The sequence below is a fragment of the Herpailurus yagouaroundi genome, unplaced genomic scaffold, assembly GCF_014898765.1.
Source record: "Herpailurus yagouaroundi ecotype Mexico unplaced genomic scaffold, PumYag 192, whole genome shotgun sequence".
Classification (NCBI taxonomy): domain Eukaryota; kingdom Metazoa; phylum Chordata; class Mammalia; order Carnivora; family Felidae; genus Herpailurus; species Herpailurus yagouaroundi.
This window is the reverse complement of record NW_024412423.1, coordinates 20055610-20077464: the sequence shown is the minus strand read 5'-3', so window position 1 is coordinate 20077464 and position 21855 is coordinate 20055610. Positions and strand designations below refer to the sequence as shown.

Below are 21855 nucleotides of genomic sequence, written 5' to 3'. Positions count from 1 at the left end.
GTATTGTTAGCATCCTAAAGTTGTCCTCAAACCCATACCTCCTTCCATCTCCCCTTTGCTATCTCATAGTCTTAAATGTGGTCTGGATTAACTCAAGCATTTATCTCTATATTCTTGGCTTTACCACTAATCCTGGGCAGACATTTCACCTTTCTGAATTAAATTAATATTTTGTAAATGGGTACGCGTCATCTGCTGTTTCCTAGGTTCTTTGGGTATAACATCAATCAAAGACACTTACTTCAGATATTCTTTGTGTCTGTCTTGTTTCTTGCCATTTGCTTACTTAGTTAACTAAGTATCAATGACTATTAGTATGTTTGAATAAATGTGTTTTCACTATCAGTCTGGTTCCTTTTTCTGTTACCATATACTAAGTTATCTTTCTTTTTTATGTGGTTAATTACCAGATTCCAATTTACGTTAAAAGCATGTTGTCAGAGACGTTCAATAAATTGAACCAATTGCTATTTTTATAGCTATCATCGTACTTGATTTGGGATTGCATAAAACAGTACATATCACTTCTGATTGACTCTAACATAGCTGTAGTGGCCATAAATGTCTCTAATACTTGATTTGCCTTTGGCTTTCATTTGATCTAGCCTTACATTTTTAAAGGCTTAGGCTATGTATGGTGGCTGTAATAGTATATATTGTCACAGTAATGACCATTGTGGGTTTGCAGTATGAGATTGAGAGTGTATTAAACTCTTTTTTCTGATGAAATATAAATATAACACATAGTTTGACTTTGTTCTTAAAACATTTGGTGTTTGTAGAAGCCATTTATGAGATCTGTAGAAGCCATTTTTTTAGTTTTTAAGGTTATACTGACATCATTTATGAGTGTGACACAAAACCTGGGGTTTGGAATTAGAGATTAAAGACATTTTGGAAAAAACAAGAGATTGGTCCAGAATCTTCAAATCATACTACCATTTATTTTATAATTACAATGTAATGAATTGGATTTGATTCCTGATCTCGATGCTGTCTATGTATTTATTTGCCTTTCTTGTTTAACAGGAGTCAGACTGATTTTCACATAATCTAAAGTTATTATCAATTCATGCCAATCTCAAAATAAATAGTAGTGGTTGATTTCTTCTTTAATGTAATCAGTAAGCTTACTCTCATTCTTGTGTATGAACGTGAATGAGTCCTAAAGCTTGTAGACATCTTGGACTTTATTATCTAAGAATGATTTTAGTATTAATTTTAAGTGTTTATGTATTTATTTTGAGAGAGAGAGAGAGAGAGAGAGAGCGCGTGCACCTGCAAGCCGAGTAGGGACAGAGAAAGAGGGGGAGAGAGATAATCTCAAGCAGGCTCCACACAGCACAGAGCCTGAGGTGGGGCTCGATCTCCTGAACTGTGAGATCATGACTTGAGCTGAAATCAAGAGTTGGATGCTCAACTGACTAAGCCACCCAGGTGTCCCTCCAAGAAGGATTTTCAAAACTTGAAGTGTGTACCATTGACTTCAAAACTTGTGTTTGTTGGTCAGAATTAATAGAATTAATATTTGAAACTTTATCAATGGCTTTTCCATTCTTAATTTTTTTGTTGACTTTTGTTAGTCACAGTAACAGAAGAAATTAAAATTTTTTAAAATGTCAGTTGGATATAACTCATTTCATTAAATTTTTGTTTCTCTTTCTAACTGTAACGTTGAACTCTTAAGTAATACAATGTTTTCCTAGATTGCTAAAATAATGAGTGTTGGCTCAGCAGCTGACGTAGAACTGAATGACATAAAGGCACATTACTTTTCAAAAGATGTTTACTACTATTCCAATATATTTATTGGTGAAATTTGGATTTTTTTCCCTTCTGGAATTTTTTCTACATATTTCTCAGTGTCCTTTATTTTTATTTATTTATTTATTTTTATTTATTTTTATTTATTTTTTTTCAGTATATGAAATTTATTGTCAAATTGGTTTCTGTACAACACCCAGTGCTCATCCCAAAAGGTGCCCACCTCAATACCCATCAGCCACCCTCCCCTCCCTCCCACCCCCCATCAACCCTCAGTTTGTTCTCAGTTTTTAAGAGTCTCTTATGCTTTGGCTTCCTCCCACTCTAACTTCTTTTTTTTTTTTTTTTCCCTTCCCCTCCCCCATGGGTTTCTGTTAAGTTTCTCAGGATCCACATAAGAGTGAAACCATATGGTATCTGTCTTTCTCTGTATGGCTTATTTCACTTAGCATCACACTCTCTACTTCCATCCATGTTGCTACAAAGGGCCATATTTCATTCTTTCTCGTTGCCATGTAGTTCTCCATTGTGTATATAAACCACAATTTCTTTATCTGTTCATCAGTTGATGGACATTTAGGCTCTTTCCATAATTTGGCTATTGTTGAGAGTGCTGCTATATCTCAATGTCCTTTAGAATATTTGTGTTTTAGCATGAATGTTTTTCACTTTCAGTGTTGTGGTTTTTTTTTTTTGTCACTATAAAAATTATATGTTTGGAGTTTGCTTTTGAGATGTTAACCTTAAGATATGACATGAGGTTTCTCTTTGAAAAATCCCTTTGCATTTGAAGTTTGGAAAGTTCGTTTAGAAGCATCTTTTATTTCTGGTTGTGCTAATTATGTAATGTTATTTTCCAATTTTTTTGTAGACTAGCAAAGAAGATAAGCTATCAAGTCGTATTCAGAGTATGCTTGGAAATTACGATGAAATGAAGGATTTCATAGGAGACAGATCTATACCAAAGCTTGTTGCAATTCCCAAGCCTACAGTACCACCAACAGCAGATGAAAAATCGAATCCTAATTTCTTCGAACAGAGACATGGGACCTCTCATCAGAGTAGCAAATGGACTCCAGTAGGACCTGCTCCCAGTACTTCTCAGTCTCAGAAACGGTCCTCCGGCTTGCAGAGTGGACACAGTAGCCAGCGGACCAGTGCAGGTGGCAGTGGTGGCACTAATAGTAGTGGCCAGAGGCACGACCGTGACTCATACAGCAGTAGTGGGAGCAGCAGTCGGAAAAAAAGCCAGCATGGATCGGAACACTCCAAATCACGCTCTTCCAGCCCTGGAAAACCCCAGGCTGTTTCTTCATTAAGCTCCAGTCATTCCAGATCTCATGGGAATGATCACCATAGCAAGGAACATCAGCGTTCCAAATCACCTCGGGACCCTGATGCAAACTGGGATTCTCCTTCCCGTGTACCTTTTTCAAGTGGGCAACATTCGAATCAGTCTTTCCCACCTTCATTGATGTCAAAGTCCAGTTCAATGTTACAGAAACCCACTGCCTATGTGCGGCCCATGGATGGACAGGAGTCCATGGAACCAAAGCTGTCCTCTGAGCACTACAGTAGCCAATCCCATGGCAACAGCATGACCGAACTGAAGCCCAGTAGCAAAGCACATCTTACCAAGCTGAAAATACCTTCGCAACCATTGGATGTAAGTCACACATTTAAAACTTCTATTTATTTTTTAAATGTTTATTTGAGAGAGGGAGCAAGTGAGGGAGAGAGAATCCCAAGCAGGGTCCATGCTGTTAGCCCAGAGCCCGTTGCAGGGCTTGATCCCATGAACCGTGAGATCATGACCTGAGCTGAAATCAAGAATCAGATACTGAACTGACTGAATCACCCAGGCGCCCCTAGAGCTTTCGCTGTTACGACTCTGTGAAGCAGTTTGTCTCTCTGTTGTTGTTGGGTTTTTTTTTAATGTTTATTTATTTTGAGAGAGAGAGAGTATGAGCGGGAGAGGAACAGAGAGAGGGAGGGAGAGAGAGAGAGAGAGAGAGAGAGAGAGAGAGAGAGAGAGAGAATGCCAAGCAGACGTTGCGCTGTTAGCACAGAGCCCAATGTGGGGTCAGTCTCAGGAACAATGAGATTGTGACCTGAGCCAAAATCAAGAATTAGACACTTAACTGACTGAACCACCCAAGCGCCCCTCTCTGTTTTAATGAGAAGGTGTATATAAGTTTAAAAAAAGGCTTGTCATTGACTCTAAAGTGGATCCACAGACCTGTTAACTTCCCCTCTCGGGCAGTAGAGAAAATGCCATACACTATTTTGAAATATTCAAATAACAGTTACAGAATAAAAGCACGATCTATGAGATCAATACCTTAGATTTCCTCCTTTTGATTGTATGAAATAATACATATTGTGTTAAAAAAATTAACTTGTTTTCTCATTGTGATACTCATGAATGAGATGTGGGCAGTGGTTCATTGTAGGGAATGTTAAGATTTTTGAGGATCCATCCAGTTGGTAATGTTGTGTGGTTTGGTTTCCATGATCTTTTCTCTGGTTAAACTTAAAGGTTTGAGGCAGCTGCTCTAAATTCATAGTGGTGGTTTGAAATTTACAGCATTATAACTGTATACCAAGCATCAGAGTAACCAAAGAAATTGAGCATTCATTGTGAAATAGAAGTTTTATCTTTTAATGTAAATTTTAAAATAAAATTTTCAAAAGTAGTGTCAGTAACTGAAAGTCATAGTTTATAGCTTAAAACGTGGTTGAAGGGATCAAGGATAGGTAAGGTGCCATTTTGAGAACATTGAAACATTTTTCCTATGGACTTGGGAAACTGTTGTTCATGGCATGTGCCATCTAATCACTCCTTGCAAGAGAACAGTGAAGTGGTTGTTCTTTCTTCAGATGACATGATCCTTGGAGGTGGATTTGAGTTCACACTCTAGCTCTCTAATTCCTGATTATGCTTTAGAATAAACAACTTTTCCATAATTTATGAAAAGCTATATAAAATGTCCATTCTGTCCCAGACAAGTATTCTTTCAGTAATATTGGTTTTATTTTGTTTGAAATGATACATTGCAGTATCTTGGAATATTTTGTATATAAATAAACTTTAAATTTTTGATAAGTTTCTCACCTGAAAAATAACATTTAAAAATTTATTTCTAATCTAAGAAAGATAGGACTTTTTAAAACTTCTGAAAAATACAAAGTTCTTTACATCCTGTACAGTTGATGATTAAAATTTTTTAGAGCTTGAAAAATTGACATTAAAGGAACTTTGTCCAAAGGTTCTAATTAGTGTGGTGATTTAGAGTAGTGGGATCAATAAATATGTCTTTAAATTTAATTCACTTTCTAGCAATATTGTCAAATCTGTACAAAAATGATACAAATCTAATAATAAATGACTCCAAATTTAATGTGTGTTTCTTTTCCTCTTAAGGCATCTGCTTCTGGTGATGTGAGCTGTGTGGATGAAATTCTTAAAGTAAGTTGTTGATTTTTTTTTTTTATAGTTTCAGTCTTTTTTATTTATGATGCTCTGCTCTCTTTTTCTCTCTTCTCCCCAATATTTCTCAAAGGATGTGAAGCAGGAAATTGCTTACATGCGTAACCTCATTATGTCCTTAAAAAGTAGTTGACTCTATTTTGCTTATTTTCATACTTAGTTTCTGAATCAATTGGTTTGTTTACTGTCTGCCCTCAAAGAACTGGTTTTGTTTGTTTTTCATTTTTAAGTAAAGCAAATTCCAGGTTTAATACTTTGCCTTGAAAAGAGGAAGAAAGCAAATATAATTGCACTTTCTAAGGCTGATCAGTTAATTTAAGTGCTAAAAAACTCAGTAATTACCAGTCAAAACATTTCATTGAAAATACTTGCTTTGTAATTCTTCTGTACATACTGGTCAAATCCTACAATGAAAGACCTCTGAATATTGCTCATTTTGAGTGTTGAGTGGAATATGTTTAAAAGTGACACGTGACCAAAATGTGTATTCCTCTTTTGGGAAAAGAAAAAGTTGTCTGTCGGAAAAAGAGAAAGTCCAGGAAATTAATGAGTGACAGTGACTGCTTTTGGCTCAATAGAGAAAAACTGTTAAGTTACATATTACTTGTACTTTTTGCATAAGCTCCTGAGTTTTTGTGTCTATACGTGCATTTCACTCTGGATACTTCTGAAAGACTACTTGCTTTGCTGCCTCCACTTTATTCCCTCCTTCCTTTCTTCAGCCCACTGCAGTCTTTGATATACTTCTATCATTCTGCTAAACCTGTTTGTCTAAGGTCATTATCTTCCCCTTCACTGGGGCTTTCATTTGAGTTCTCTGCTGTTTCTGCTGTTTTAAAGAATTTTTATTTTTTACTTCTGGAAACCTGATTCTTCCTTCCCTTGACTGTTACTATGCTTCACTGTTTTTATTTCCTTCCACCCTTGTCTCATTCTCTGCCTTTTGGAAACCTTTGTGTCTTCTCTTCTTTTATTTTTTAAATTAAAAATTAAAAAAATTTTTTATTTTAGAGAGAGAGTGGGAAAGGGGGTCTGGGGAGGAGGGAGGGAGGGAGGGAGGGAGAGAGGGAGAGAGAGAGAGAGAGAGAGAGAGAGAGAGAGAGAATGAATCCTTAGCATGGAGCCTGACATGGGGCTCGATTCCACAACCCTGGGATCATGACGTGAGCCAAAATCAAGACTTGGGTGCTCAACCAACTGAGTCACCCAGGTGCCCTTTTTATCTTTTAAATATGGGTCCTTTTTTCTAGCTTCTCCTTTTCTTTTTGCTCTGTCTTAATTTTCCTTTATTGTTAATGGCTTCAACTATTAGCAGTTCAGTCTTTATCTCCTGCCTAGCTTCCTTTGGGTTGTGGTTTATGTCTCTTCCTTGCCTCGTAGTTGTGTGTCCATTTGCATTTCTCCCTGTTTTTTTTTTTAGATTCATCATGTCTAAAGGCAGATTTATTAGACTTCCTTCTATTAGTGGTACTACCATTCTCATGTGCTTATAAGTGTAAAATCTTCATTTTCTCTCATTTTCTGTTTAATTACAAAACTACATGTACGCTTTGAATACTCCTTGGAAATACCATTCCTTTATTTCCATTTCTGCCACCTTGAGCTTCAAAAATTACAATATACAGTCCTTGCTTTGCCTTTCTGCCTTGAGTCTCCCTTCTCCTCTGTCATCTATATTGCTACCAGATTCTCTCTTTAATCCATTGTCTTCATAAGTTAATTTCCTTTTTAGAAGTTTTCAGTGAGTCTCTAAGCCCCATAGAAAGAATAGTGTCCAGCTTCAACATTCTAGACCTCCTATAGGCCGGTTCTAACCTCTTTCGCTATTGATTCACCACTTTTGCCAAATTGGTTTCACTAAGGCATGTACTTACTTGCTCTTACCTTTTTAAAGTAAACTTGGTGAAATATGTTTCTCCTTAGTCTTTAGTCATATATAGATTCTATTTTTTTCTTAGAATCCCAGTGAAATCCTTCTTTCCCCCATGTCAGACCATCAGATCACAAAAATAAGTCTTTCCTTTGAATCTCATATAGTGTGCATTTTTCAGTTGCCATGTATAGAAAAAGTTTAACAGCATTTATCTTTTCTCTTGCATCCTCAAAAATGCATGATATAATACCTGGAAGAATCTTAGATTTCTTATATTTAATTACTCTTTGATGTTACTGACCATTTATTATACATTTTGTATATACAGGGCTTGGCACCATGGCCTTGGGTTTAATAGGTGCTCTGACATTTAATGATGGAGTTACATAGATTTTCTGTTGAGAGTACTTTGGTATTTGAAGTGTAAAATGCACACTGAAAACCTAGAGTGCATGAGTTTCTGTTTCCTTTCCCTGTATGCAGTGTGTAAGGAACTTCTGGTCCTGACTGCCTTCATGTTTTCTTGATATTTGTAGTTCTCCTGTTTCTAGGAACTCCATCATGAACTTAAAGAAAAAACGTTTTAATCTAAAAATGATACATGTTTATTGTAAAATAAAAAAAGATTAATTCAAGGCTTACTAATTGAGCACCTGCCATTATCAAGCCCTTCGGATACAGTGGTGATAATAATGATAGTATTGCACCCTTTGAATTGATGTTCTAGAGTAGGATATTGGAAATAATCAACTATGTAATATTATTTGAGAACATGAAATGCCATTGAAAAATAAAGCGTTGTAAGAAGATAAAGAGCAATTACAGTGCAGGTGGCTGTTTTATGAGGTTCAGGTAGTATAGACTGTATCACATGCCCATGTCCCTTCCTCCTCCTGTCATTCTGTTGCCCACAGGTAGCCAGAGATTTTTTTTCACATATGAGCATTTACTAGCACATAGACTATGATTTGTATTTATCACTTAACAATATATTGTGGACATGATTTCCTATCAGTAGTTAAAATTACTCATTTTACTGTCTGCTTGGTGTTCCATTGTATGACTGTCTGGTAATTCTGTGCTGTTGGATATGTAGGTTGTTTCCATTTTTTAAGCATAGGCCCCTTGAACATGTTTTTTTACCTAACTATGTGGGTATAGCTACAGAGTAAATTCCTAAAAATTGTACCACTTTTAATTTATTGTATTTTCTCAGTCTATCTGATGGCTTACTTTGAGCTATATGCCAGAAATAAAACACTCCCTCCTTATTCTAAATCAGATTATCTCTCTTTCCCCTGCTCTTCTAACATATACATTGTGATCTTATCCAAATCTCCACTTGAATGTAGTTGGCATATGATTAAACAGAAGGCATTGAACGAAATCATACTTATGGCCTTGCTTGTCTGTCTTCCTTTTCATGTGCTTTTGATATCTCTCTTCTGATTTCCTCCACCTGACCAAAACTTCCTATCAGTTAATAGGTTCTGCAGCCAGACTTCCTAGGGTGCAACTGTGTGTCCATTACTTACTACGTGTGTGACTTTTAATGGACAATTTCTGTGCTTCAGTTTCATCCTACGCAGAGTCAGGGTAATAACAGTATCTACCTCCTAATATCATTGTGAGTACTAAATGAGGAACAGACAGGTAAAACAGCTCAGTAGGTGGCCCATTACAGGCACACAGTGTTACGTCCTTTTCTTATTATTACCCCCGTCACAGCTCTCACAGCCGGCTCTTCCTCAATAGCATTGTACTGTGTGCCTTGTGTTTGATCACAGGCTGATTTCTGTGACATTTCACAGGTTTCGGCATCCTAACTCCACGCTTCTTGAAGCCAGGGAGTGTATATTATTTATCTTACTGTTTCCTGCCCCCATAGTGCTTTGCACACAATTGTGCTTAATTAATACTTACCAATCAAATATGTATACTTTTGGAGGAGCTACCATGAAACCAGCATTTATAATATAAATCTGGTTTTTAGCTATGTAACTTTTATCCTTGAACTGGTTGAAAACAAACTGTAATAATTACATTTCAGGAGATGACGCATTCATGGCCTCCCCCTCTAACGGCTATTCATACACCATGCAAAACAGAACCTTCCAAATTTCCTTTTCCAACTAAGGTAAGTAAATAACATGTGTCTTTGATTCTGTTAGAAAACTCTCAATGGCTTCACTAAAATCATATGAATTCAAAATTGTCTTGCCATTCCCATTCTAGTGGGAGACAGTGAATAAATACATAAGTTCAGATAGTGATAATTGCTATGAAGAAAATAAAACAAGATAACGGAATCAAGAGCGACTTGGATTAAGAAGTTCTTGAAAAAGCTTTGGAGGCAATTGGGAAGAGAATTAAAAGGCATCAAAGTTTGTTGGAAACTGTTATGGTATTCTAAGCTGCAGGCGTTAAGGCTTCTCAGACTGTCTGAGGAACTCCTTTCCAAATTGGACATAGCAACTGTAAATATGTGCTATGGATGGAGGTTCCTCAGACAACAGTTCCAAGCTCATCTACAGTCAGCAGATATGCTTTTTTTTTTTTTTTACATTAATTTATATTTACACGAACAATAAAAGAATATATTTTCCTTGTGGAAGTTTGATCAGGACCCCTGATAATAGCTTTCCCCAATTTTGCCTCCTCCATCTTACCGGAGCTACTTTCATACATACCTTTGCAAGTCTTTTCATATGCATTTACATACATATATATGTGATCATTACATGTAAGCACTTTCTCATGTACTTTATTTCTGCACCAGTTTATTGTTCTATATTTTTAATAAGCAATAGGTCTGAAAGACCTTTCCATGTTATTATGTATCTTTATTGTATACTGATAATATATTACATATAGAGGTATTTTACTTCTTTTATTTGTATCCATGGTATAAATGTATCTTAGTTGAATTATTTTACTTTGGTATCTAAGTTGTTGCCAAGTTTTCATTTCTATAAACATTGCTTTAGTGGGTATCTTTTTCATGCCTTCTTGTGTGCATGAGGTTTTTTTTGGGTGAAAAGTAAGAAGTAGAATTATTGATTATATATTTAATATATACTCTTAAATTCCCTCCATATCAGTTGTACCAGTCAGTACTCTCACTTGTATTCCCTATTATTCCTCACATGCACATCACCATTTGTTATTTTAAGCATCAGTCTTTTGAGTGCAAGATGGTATTCCGTTTCCAAGATTACTCATGGGGTCCATCTCTTTACACATTTGTCATCCATGTGATTTCTGTGTGGATGAATTTACCTGTTTCCTCTGCTCTTTGGCTTTCATCCTTCACTTAAAATATTTTAGGAGGATTTCTTTTTGTGTGTATTGTTTTGTGAATTCTGGATTTAATAATTTCTTCTATATGCTGTAAATGTATCTCCCAGTTAGAGTCTTTTTAAGTATTGTGGTCCGGAAGATGTTAATTTTGATGAATATGTAGAATTTTCTCTTTCACGAAGCTTTTATTTTTTAATGTCTTATTAAAGAAGCTTTCTCCTTTCCCGGGATCATAAGCACACCCTCATTTTTTATTTTAACGTAATTGCAGTTTTGAATAATTAGAACATTTCCATCACTGCCAAGTCCCCTCATGTTTCTTTGCAATCTGCTTCACCCCCACTACTGGCCCTCACAATTACTGATATGTTTCATGTCGCTACAGATAAGTTTTGCTTTTTCTAGAATTTCACATAAATGGAAGCCATGCAGTGTGTATTTCTTTTGCATATATGTTTGCCTTCTTTTGTTCAGCATGTATTTTTGGAATTTGTCCATGTTCATGAACATATCAGTAATTTGTTCTTTTTTATCCCTGAGTTTCTTTTTATTTGTGTTGTATGAAAATACCAGAATTTGTGTATCCATTTACCTGTTGATGAACATTTGAGTCTTTTCCAGATTTGTGCTATTAAGAATAGAGTATCTATAAATAGTGACTTACAAGTCTTTGTGTGGACTTAAGTTTTCTCTTTTCTAGGGTAAATACTGGGATATATGGTAAAAAGTCAAATTGCTGAGTCATATGCTGAGTTCATATTAAGTTGATACTAACCTAATATTTTCCAAGGTGATTGTATCACGCTTTTACTTCACCCCACTCGCATCCCTCAGTAGTATATGATAGTTTGATTTGTTCTGCATCCTTGTGTGCATTTGGTATTGTCTATTGAGTTTTAGCCATTTTACTGGGCACGCAGAGGTATCTCCTACTAGTTTTAGTTTGTAATTTCCCTGATGACTAATGATGTTGAACCTCTTTTTATGAGCTTATTGACTATTCTTTTGGAAGTGCCAGTTCAAATCTTTTGCCGTGGGGGTGGGTGTGTGTGGGGGGGGGGGTGGCCCAGCTAGGTAGGGAGTGTTATTTGTAGTTTTCTTTAATGTCTGTATTTGATTTTGGTATCTGGGAGTGCTGGCTCTTTAAAAGGAACAGGGAAAAGTTCTCTTCATCTTTATATTCTGAACTGGTTTGTGGAATTTAGTATTAATTCTTCCTTGAATGTTTTAATACACTTCAACAGCGATGCCATCTGGGCCCATAGTGCTCTTTATTGGAAGGTATTAAATTATAATTTCAAAATTTTTATTAGATGTAAGAGCTATTCAGATGTTCTGTTCCTTGTGTCAATTTTATAATTTCCGTTTCCTCTAAGTACTCAAATTTGTTGACATAGAGTTATTTGTAAATAATATAAATATTCTTTTAATGCCTCTAGGATATCTAGTGGTCATTTTTTCCCTTTATTGGTGATTTGCATTTTCTCTCTTTTTTTCATTTTCCTTGATTAGCTAGGTTTATGAGTTTTACTGATCATTTCCAAGAACCATAGTTTACTTTTTTCAGTTTTCTATTTCTTTGCTTATTCCTTGTCTTCATTCTACTTATTGTGAGTTTCATTTACTTTTAACTTCTTTTTTTATTTTATTTTCTTTTTCAATTTAAATTACAGTTAGGTAACATACAGTACAATACTGGTTCCAAGAGTACTTTTCTTTTAACTTTTTCAAATGAAGGCTTAGATAGTAGATTGTAAAACCTTTCTTGTTTTCTCTAAAACTACAGTTTACCTCTGAGCCCTACTTTAGGTGTATCTCACAAATTGTGTTATATTGTTTGTATTATCATTCATTGCATAATATTTCTTTATTCCTGTGTGACTTCTTCCTTGATCCATGGGTTATTTAGAAGCATGTGGTTTTATTTTCAAATATTTGAGGATTTTTCCACATACCCTTTGTTACTAATTTTCTAATTTATTTATGTTCTTGTTAGAGAATATATGCTATATAATACCAATTTTTAAAAATTTATTAAATGTTTTATGGCCATTATATGACCTTTCTTGGTGACCATTATGTATACTATATAGAATATGTTCTGTATATATCAGATCAAGTTAGTTGAGAGTGATTAGTCGTCTACATTTTTACTCACTTTCTATTCTATCAAGTAATGAAAGGAGAGTGTTGACATCTGCACCTGTATTTATGGATTTTTCTGTTTCCTCTTTGAGTTTGGTCCATTTTGGGTTCATGTGTTTTGAAGCTTTTTTATTAGGTATGTACACATTTAGGATTGCTATATCTTTCTGATAATTTGATCCCCACCTTTTTTTTTCCCATCATGAGATGTTGGTTTTTATATCTGGTATTAATACTTGTTCTGAAGTCTACTTTGTCTGAGATTCATATAGCCATTCATGCTTTCTTTTAATTTACTATTGACAAGGTTTAACGTTTTCTATTCTTTTATTTTTAATCTATTGGTGGCTTCATATTTAAATGACTTTCTTAAATGTTTATTTTGAGAGAGAGTGCGTGCACACACAAGTGTGTATGTGCAGGGGAGGGGCAGAGAGAGAGAGAGAAAGAGGGAGAAAGAATCCCAGGCAGGCTCTGTGCTGATAGCAGTGTAAGGCTCCATCTCCTGAATCGTGAGATTATGACCTGAGCTGAAATCAAGAGTCGGATGCTTGACTGACTGAGCTACCCAGGTGCCCCTGAAGTGAGTTTCTTATAGTCAGCATATAATTTTGGGTCTTGGTTTTTTAGTTTGCCGGTCTCTAGCATTTAATCTTGGAGTGTTTAAACCATTTCCTTTTAATCTAGTAATTGATATTGATATTGTAGGGGTTTTTGTTTTTTGTTTTTATGGTAGGGTTTAAATGTACCTGACAATGTTAAATGTACTATTTGCTATTTGTTTTCCATTTGTCCCAACAATTCTTTCTTTGTTCTTTTTTTGAGGTTCTTTTGGATTGAATAATTATTTTTAATATTCTATCTTGAATTATTTAATAGGTATACTTTTTTTTTAATTGTAAAATTAAAGCTTGAGTTTATCAAAAGACTTTGAACTTAATTTCATAGTTCTGGCTTATGAATGCAAGTCCATTCATAATTTTTTTTTTGGTGACAGTTTTATTAAGGTACATAACGTACATACCATACAGTTAATTCATTTAAAACATACAGTTAACTGGTTTTTAGTATATTCATAGTTATGTAACTATAACCACAATTATTTTAGAACATTTTCATCACCACCAAAAGAAACCCTATACTACTTAGCAGTTACCCTTCTGTATCCTCCAGTCTCATACCCTAACCCCAAAGCAGTCACTACTCTACATTATTTCTCTATTCATTTGCCTCTTCTAGACATTTCATATAAATTGAAGTATACAATATGTGGTCTTTTATGACCAGATATTTTTACATCTGGCATGATTTGTTTATGTTATATATCATTATTTTGTTCCATTTTATGGCTAAATGTATATTTCATTTTATGGATATATCACATTTTGTTTATCTTTTTATCAGTTGTTTGGCATTTGGGTTGTTTTCATTTTTTGGCTATTATGAAAATTGCTGCTATAAACGTGAGTGTAGAAATGCTTGTGTAGACATATGTTTTCAGTTGTTTTCACTTGGTTTTATATACCTAGGAGTAGAATTGCTGGGTTATATTGTAACCATGTTTAATCTTGTGAGGAACTACCTCATGTTTTTCCAAAGTGGTTGCTACATTTTATATTTCCACCAGCAGTGTATGAGCCTTACAGTTTCTTCAAATCCTGGCCAAGTTGTTATTACCCTTCTAGCTATTTTAAGTGGGTGTGAAGTGGTTTGTCCTTGTGGTTTTGATATTAATTTCCCTGATGGCTAGTGATGTTGAGAATCTTTTTATGGGCTTCTAGGGCCTTTGTGTATCTTATCTGGAGAGATATCTGTTAGATATTTTGCTGATTTTTTTTTTTAATTTTTTTTTCAACGTTTATTTATTTTTGGGACAGAGAGAGACAGAGCATGAACAGGGGAGGGGCAGAGAGAGAGGGAGACACAGAATCGGAAACAGGCTCCAGGCTCTGAGCCATCAGCCCAGAGCCTGACGCGGGGCTCGAACTCCCGGACCGCGAGATCATGACCTGGCTGAAGTCGGACGCTTAACCGACTGCGCCACCCAGGCGCCCCTATTTTGCTGATTTTTAATGTTTATTTATTTTTGAGAGAAAGATAGAGTGCAAGTGGGGGAGGTGCAGAGAGAGACAGAGACATAGAATCTGAAGCAGGCTTCAGGCTCTGAGCTGTCAGCACAGAGCACAATGCAGGGCTCGAACTCTTGAACTGTGAGATCATGACCTGAGTGAAGTTGGACTCTTAACCGACTGAGCCACCCAGGTGTCCCATATTTTGCTGATTTTTAAATTGGGTTGTCTTTTTATTATTCATCCCAGTTTTTTCTATATCTTAGAGTGTAGTCCCTTGTCAGATGTATGATTTGCAAAAATGTTCTCCCATTCTGTGGGTTGTCTTTTTTGCTATCTTGATGGTGTTTTTTAAAGCCCAAAAATCTTTTAGTTTTGATGAAGTCCAGTTTATCTTTTGTTGTTTTTGTTTGTGTTTTTGATGTCATATCTAAGAAACCAGTGCACAGTTCAAAGTAATGAAGATTGACGTCTATATTTTCTTATATGAATTTATAGTTTTACCTCTTATATTTAGGTTTTTGATCATTTCGAGTTAATTTTTATATTTGGTGTGAGATAAGTGTCCAACTTCATTATTTTGCATGTGTGTATCCAGTTGTCCCTGCACCATTTGTTGAGAAGACTGTTCTTTGCCCATTGAATCACGTTGGCACCCTATGGAAAATAAATTGACCATAAATGTGAGGGATTTTTGTGTACTCTTGCGTTCTTTTTCACTGATCTGTCTGTTCTTATGGCAGTGTCACACTGTCTTGATTACTATAGTTGTGTAGTAAATTTTGAAATCAGGGAAGTGTGAGTTCTCTAGACCTGTGTATATGTGTGTGTGTGTGGTTGCTCAAGGGCTTACAACATCATACACAATTATTTTAAAACAGTATGTCATTTCACATACGGGTTAGTTGCCTTGCAACAGTTTAACTTCATTTCCCTCTTTTTTATTCTTTCTGCTTTTATAATACATGTTGCTTAGCTATATGTTATAAACTTCACAATACATTATTATTTCTTACATTTTAAACAGCTGAGTATGTTAAATGACTTTTTTAAGGATTAACGATATCAATATACAGCACATATTTTAAATTTAAATTTGATATTTTGACTTACATGTAAACCTGTGAAACCATCATCATAGTACAGTTAATAAATCAGTTACCCTCAAATGTTTCTCTTTAAATTTTTTTAATTTTAATTTTAGTTTATTTATTTGTTTAAAAAATGTTTATATTTATTTTTGAAAGAGGGAGTACACAAGCAGGGGAGGGACAGAGTGAGAGAGGGAGACACAGAATCCGAAGCTGGCTCCAGGCTCCAAGCTTTCAACACAAGAGTCTGACGTGGGGCTTGAACCCATGAGCCATGAGATCACGACCTGAGACAAAGTGGGTTGCTCAACTGACTGCGCCACCCACTCACCCCTAAATTTTTTTTTAATTCCAGTATAATTAACATAGGATTATATTAGTTTCAGACGTACCATATAGTAATTCAACAATTCTTTACATTACTCAGTGCTCATTATAAGTCTACTCTTAATCCCTTTCACCTATTTCACCCATCCTCCTACCCATCCCACCTCTAGTAAGTATCTGTTCTCCATATTTAAGAGTCTGGGTTTTTTTTTGTCTGTCCCTTCTTTGTTCATTTGTTTTCTTAAATTACAAATATGAGTGAAATCATATAGTATTTTATCTTTCTCTGACTGACTTTATTACCATTATACTCTCTAGATCCAGCCATGTTGTTCACATGGCAAGATTTCATTCTTTTTTATGGCTGTGTAATACTCCATTGTATGTATATACCATCTGTTCTTTATCCATTCATCTATTGATGGATACTTGGGCCACTTCCATGATTTGGCTGTTGGAAGTAATGCTGCAGTATACATAGGGGTGTGTGTGTCTTTTTGAATTAATGTTTTTGTACTCTTTGGGTAAATACCCAGTAGTGTGATTACTGAATCGTAGGGTAGTTCTTTTTTTAATTTTTTGAGGAACCTTCATATTCTTCCCACAGTCGCTGCACCAGTTTGCATTCCCACCAACAGTACACAAGAGTTCCCTTTTCTCCATATCCTCACCATGTGTTTCTTGTTTTTTTCACTACCACCCCTGGGACTGGCTCCTGTCTACCCCACACACATGGCGGCAGCTCAGTCTGGAGAAAGTCTTTTGAAACCTCTGATTTTTAGCTCCTAAAGCTGTTTGCAAAGTAAAACTGGTGCTCTCTGTATTTCTCTTTCCCCAGTCCCTAGTCTGGAGAGGTTTTTCTCTTGTCCTAACAGTACTGCAATCCACAGCTTCTCTTTCTCTCCCTTTTTCTCTCCACTCAGGGGGATCCCTCCCCTCCATGCCCACGTTGTTTTATCTCCCCCATTTCGCATATACGCACATCTGTCCCGCCAAGCTGTCTCCATCTACCTGTGGAGATTTTTCTGTCACTCCACAGACTGATTTCGTGGGTGTTCCAAGTGTTCTGACCTCAGTACTGCTGTGTTTGAGGGATGAGGGCAATCCTGGTCCCCCTCATTCTCTGCCATCTTAACTCTTGTGTTTTGGATTTTAGCCATTCTGACAGGTGCGAGATGATATCTCATTGTGGTTTTGGTTTGCATTTTACTGATGATGAATGATGTTGAGCATCTTTTCATGTGTCTGTGGGCTATCTGTATGTCTTCTTTGAAGAAATGTATGTTCCTGTCTTTTGTCCATTTTTTAATTGGATTATTTGCTTTTTGGTGTTGAGTTGTATAAGTTTTTTATATATTTTGGATACTAACCCCTTATTAGATATGTCATTTGCAGATATCTTCTCCCATTCAGTAGATTGTCTTTTTGTTTTGTTGATTGCTTCCTCTGCTTTGCAGTTTTTTATTTTGATATAGTCCTAGTAGTTTATTTTTACTTTTGTTGCCCTTGCCTTAGGAGACATATCTAGAAAAATGTTGTGACTGACGGAGTCAGGGATATTACTGCCTGTGTTCTCTTCTTGGGTTTTTATGGTTTCAGGTCTCACATTTAGGGCTTTAATCCATTTTGAGTTTATTTAAAATACACAAAATTGGTGTGAAAGTGGTCCAATTTCATTCTTTTGCATGTAGCTGTCCAGTTTTGCCAGCACCATTTGTTGATGAGACTTTTTTCCCGTTGCATATTCTTGGATCCTTCATTGTAGATTAATTAACCATATAATCATGGGTTTATTTCTGGGTTCTTTATTCTGTTCCATTGACCTATGTGCCTTTTTTTGTGCCAGTGCCACACTGTCTTGATTACTATAGCTTTGTAGTGTATCTTGAAACCTGGGGTTGTGATACCTCTAGTTTTGTTCTTTTTCAAGATTGTTGTGGCTGTTTGGGGTCTTTTGTAGTTCCATACAAATTTTAGGATTATTTGTTTTAGTTCTGTGGAAAATGCTATCAGTATTTTGATAGGGATTGCATTCAATTTGTAGATTGCTTTGGATAGTATGGATATTTTAACAGTATTTGTTCTCTGAATCCGTGATCATGGAATATCTTACCATTTGTTGGTGTTGTCTTTCCTCAGTGTTTTGTAGTTTTCAGAGTACATGTCTTTCATCTCCTTGGTTAAATTTATTCCTAGGTATTTTATTATTTTTGGTGCAACCGTAAATGGAATTGTTTTAATTTCTCTTTCTGCGACTTCATTATTAATGTATAGAAATGCAACAGATTTCTGTGTATTGATTTTGTATCCTGTGATCTTACTGAATTCATTTATCAGATCTAGTAGTTTTTTTGGTCGAGTCTTAGGGTTTTCTGTATATCATGTCATCCTGCAAATGATGAAAGTTTTAATTCTTCCTTACCAAGTTGGATATGTTTTATTTCTTTTTCTTGTCTGATTGCTGTGGCTAGGACTTCTAGTACTCTGTTGAATGAAATTGGTGAGGGGGGCATCTCTGTCTTGTTCCTGATCTTAGGGGAAAAACTTTGTTTTTTTAAAAAAAAATTTTTTTTTAACGTTTATGTATTTTTGAGACAGAGAGAGACAGAGCATGAACGGGGAAGGGGCAGAGAGAGGGGGAGATACAGAATCGGAAGCAGGCTCCAGGCTCTGAGCCATAAGCCCAGAGCCCAACGCGGGGCTTGAACTCACGGACCGCGAGATCGTGACCTGAGCTGAAGTCGGACGCTCAACCGACTGAGCCACCCAGGCGCCCCAAAACTTTGTTTTTAAAAGTTACCATTGAGTATGGTAGCCAATTTGACAATAAATTTTATATTAAAAAAAAATAATAAAGGACCACAACACAGGTTAAAAAAAAAAAAAACAAAAACAAAACTTACCATTGAGGGTGATGTTAGCTGTGGGTTTTTCCTATATGGCCATTATGTTGAGGTATGCCCCCCCTTAAACCTGCTTTGTAGAAGATATTTTAACTGTGCTTTTTATTTCTTTTTTTAAATGTTTATTTCTTTATCTTGAGAGAGAGAGTGACCACAAGTGAGTGAGGGGCAGAGAGAGAGAGAAGGGATTGAATCCCAAGCAGGCTTCCCTCTGTCAGTGCAGAGTCCAACATGGGGCTTGATCTCATGAACCGTGAGATCATGACTTGAGCCAAAATCAAGAGTTGGACACTTAACTGATTGAGCCACCCAGGCACCCCTGCAGAAGATTTTTACCATGAATGGATGTTGTACTTTGTCAAATGCTTTTTCTGAATCTGTTGAAATGATCATATGGTTTTTATCCTTTGTTTTGTTGGTGCACCCCAAAGGTTTACTTATGATCCTTTACAATGTTCTCTTCCTTGTACTCTCTCTACCCTTCCCATCCCTAATCAAACACTAATCTGATTTCTATCGCTATACATTAGTTTGCATTTTTGAGAATTGTACATAAATAGAATAATAATATATGTACTCTTTTTGGCTCTGGTTTCTTTCAGCACAGTTATTTTGAGATTCATCCATAGTATTGTATGTGAAAATCATTATTTTTAATGCTAAGTCGTGTTCACGTTTTATAATTTTACCAGTTTGTTTACCCATTCATCTACTGATGGACATTTGGGCTATTTATGGTTTTTAGTTAAAAATAAAGCTGCTGTAAAAATTTGTGTACAAATCTTTATATGGGCACATGCTTTTATTTCTCATCAGTAAATACCTTTGAATAGATGGTTAATATACATTTAACTTTTAAGAATAGCTCATAATGTTTTCCAAAATGATTGAACCATATTGTATTCCTACTAGCAATATATGAGAGTTTCATTTGCTCCCCATATTTAACCAATGCTTGTTATGGCCAGTCTTTTTAAATTTTAGGCCTTGTAGTAATTGTGTAGGAGTGCCGCCTCATTGTGGTTTTAATTTTTATTTCTCTAGTGACAAATGATGTTGAGCATCTTTTCATGTACTTATTTGTCATTTGTATATTATCTTCCTTGGTGCACTTTAAAAAACTTTTGCCCATCTTTTATTGGATGTTGTCCTCTTCTTAGTGAGTTTGAGAGTATTTTCTGTTTTCTGGCTTCAAGTCCATTATCGGATAAGAGATTTGTACATCCCTCCAACCCCAGTAAGTAGCTTCCTTTTTCATTCTCTTAACTATATCTTTTGAAGAGGAGAAGTTGCTAGTATTGATGAGTTCCAATTCATGAGTTTCTTAGTTTACAGATCATGTTTTTTGGTGTCTAAGAAATTTTCCCTAACCCACATTCTCCTATGTATTTTTTTAAACTTCTTATAGTTTTGGGCTTTACATTTAGGTCTGTGATTCATTTTAAAGTAATTTTTGTATATGGTACAGGTATGGATGAAAGTTTATTTTTTGTGTATAGCTGTCCATTTTCATCATCAGTGTTTAAAAAACTTGTTTCTCTGCATGGAATTGCCTTAACACTTGCACTTGACTATATATGTGGTGCATTTCTGACTGTATTCTATTTCATTAATCTCTTTGACTATCATGATATCAGTACCAACCTGTCTTGATTATCTGACGTGAATAATATGAAGCAATAGTGATGTAAATCCTCCAATCATATTACCATTTTTCAAAATTATTTTGATTTTTCAAGGTCCTTTGCATTTTAGTATGAATTTTACAACTAACCTGTTATTTTCAGCATAAAAGCCTTTAGGGTTTTGATAGAGATTGCATTGGGTTTATGAATCAGTTGGGGAGAATTGCCATCTTAACAGTATTGAGTCTTCTGGCCCATAGCACTTATCTTCTTCTCTATTTACCTAGGTATAATTTAATTTGTCGTTATTTTATAGTTTTCAATATCTAGGTGTTCCACACTTTCTATCAGAGTTACCTCTAAGCATTTCATTTTTTAATGCTATTATAAATGGTATTTTGTTTAAAAATGTTCAATATATGTGGGGCCCCTGGGTGACTCAGTTGGCTAAGTATCCGACTCTTGGTTTTTGCTCAGGTCATGATCTCACAGTTTGTGGATTCGATCCTTGTGTCAGGCTCTGCGTTGACAGCAAGGAGCCTGCTTGTGGTTCTCTCTCTCCCCTTCTCTCTTTGCCCCTCCCCCACTCATCTGTCTCTCTCAAAATAAATAAACTTAAAAAAAATTTTTTTTTTAAGTTTATATACTTGTCTTTTTTTTTTTTTTTCAACGTTTATTTATTTTTGGGACAGAGAGAGACAGAGCATGAACGGGGAGGGGCAGAGAGAGGGGGAGACACAGAATCGGAAACAGGCTCCAGGCTCTGAGCCATCAGCCTAGAGCCCAACGCGGGGCTTGAACTCACAGACCGCGAGATCGTGACCTGGCTGAAGTCGGACTCTTTTTTTTTTTTTAATTTTTTTTTTCAACGTTTTTTTTTATTTATTTTTGGGACAGAGAGAGACAGAGCATGAACGGGGGAGGGGCAGAGAGAGAGGGAGACACAGAATCGGAAGCAGGCTCCAGGCTCCAAGCCATCAGCCCAGAGCCCGACGCGAGGCTCGAACTCACGGACCGCGAGATCGTGACCTGGCTGAAGTCGGACGCTTAACCGACTGCGCCACCCAGGCGCCCCTTATTTGTCTTTTTTAATGTTTATTTTTGAGAGAGAGAGACAGAGCGTGAGCGGGGGAGGGGCAGAGAGAGACGAAGACAAAAAGTCTGAAGCAGGCTCTCGGCTCTAAGCTTTCAGCACAGAGTCCAAAGTGGGACTTGAACTCACAGACTGTGAGATCATGACCTGAGCTGAAGTCGAATACTTAACTGAC

At 36.0% G+C, this 21855-nt stretch overlaps 1 protein-coding gene across 3 annotated transcripts in view; it reads left to right on the top strand.

The window, feature by feature from the left end:
• Nucleotides 1–21855, top strand: part of AFF4 (ALF transcription elongation factor 4) — a 98811-nt gene that overhangs the window by 33377 nt on the left and 43579 nt on the right. For 2 of the 3 annotated variants that reach the window (XM_040444462.1, XM_040444460.1), the window contains exons 3-5: nt 2636–3430; nt 5189–5233; nt 9178–9264. In XM_040444462.1, coding sequence (XP_040300396.1) covers nt 2636–3430; nt 5189–5233; nt 9178–9264 — 927 coding nt within the window. The remainder of the gene's footprint in view (nt 1–2635; nt 3431–5188; nt 5234–9177; nt 9265–21855) is intronic. The other variant, XM_040444461.1, reaches the window with a different exon arrangement.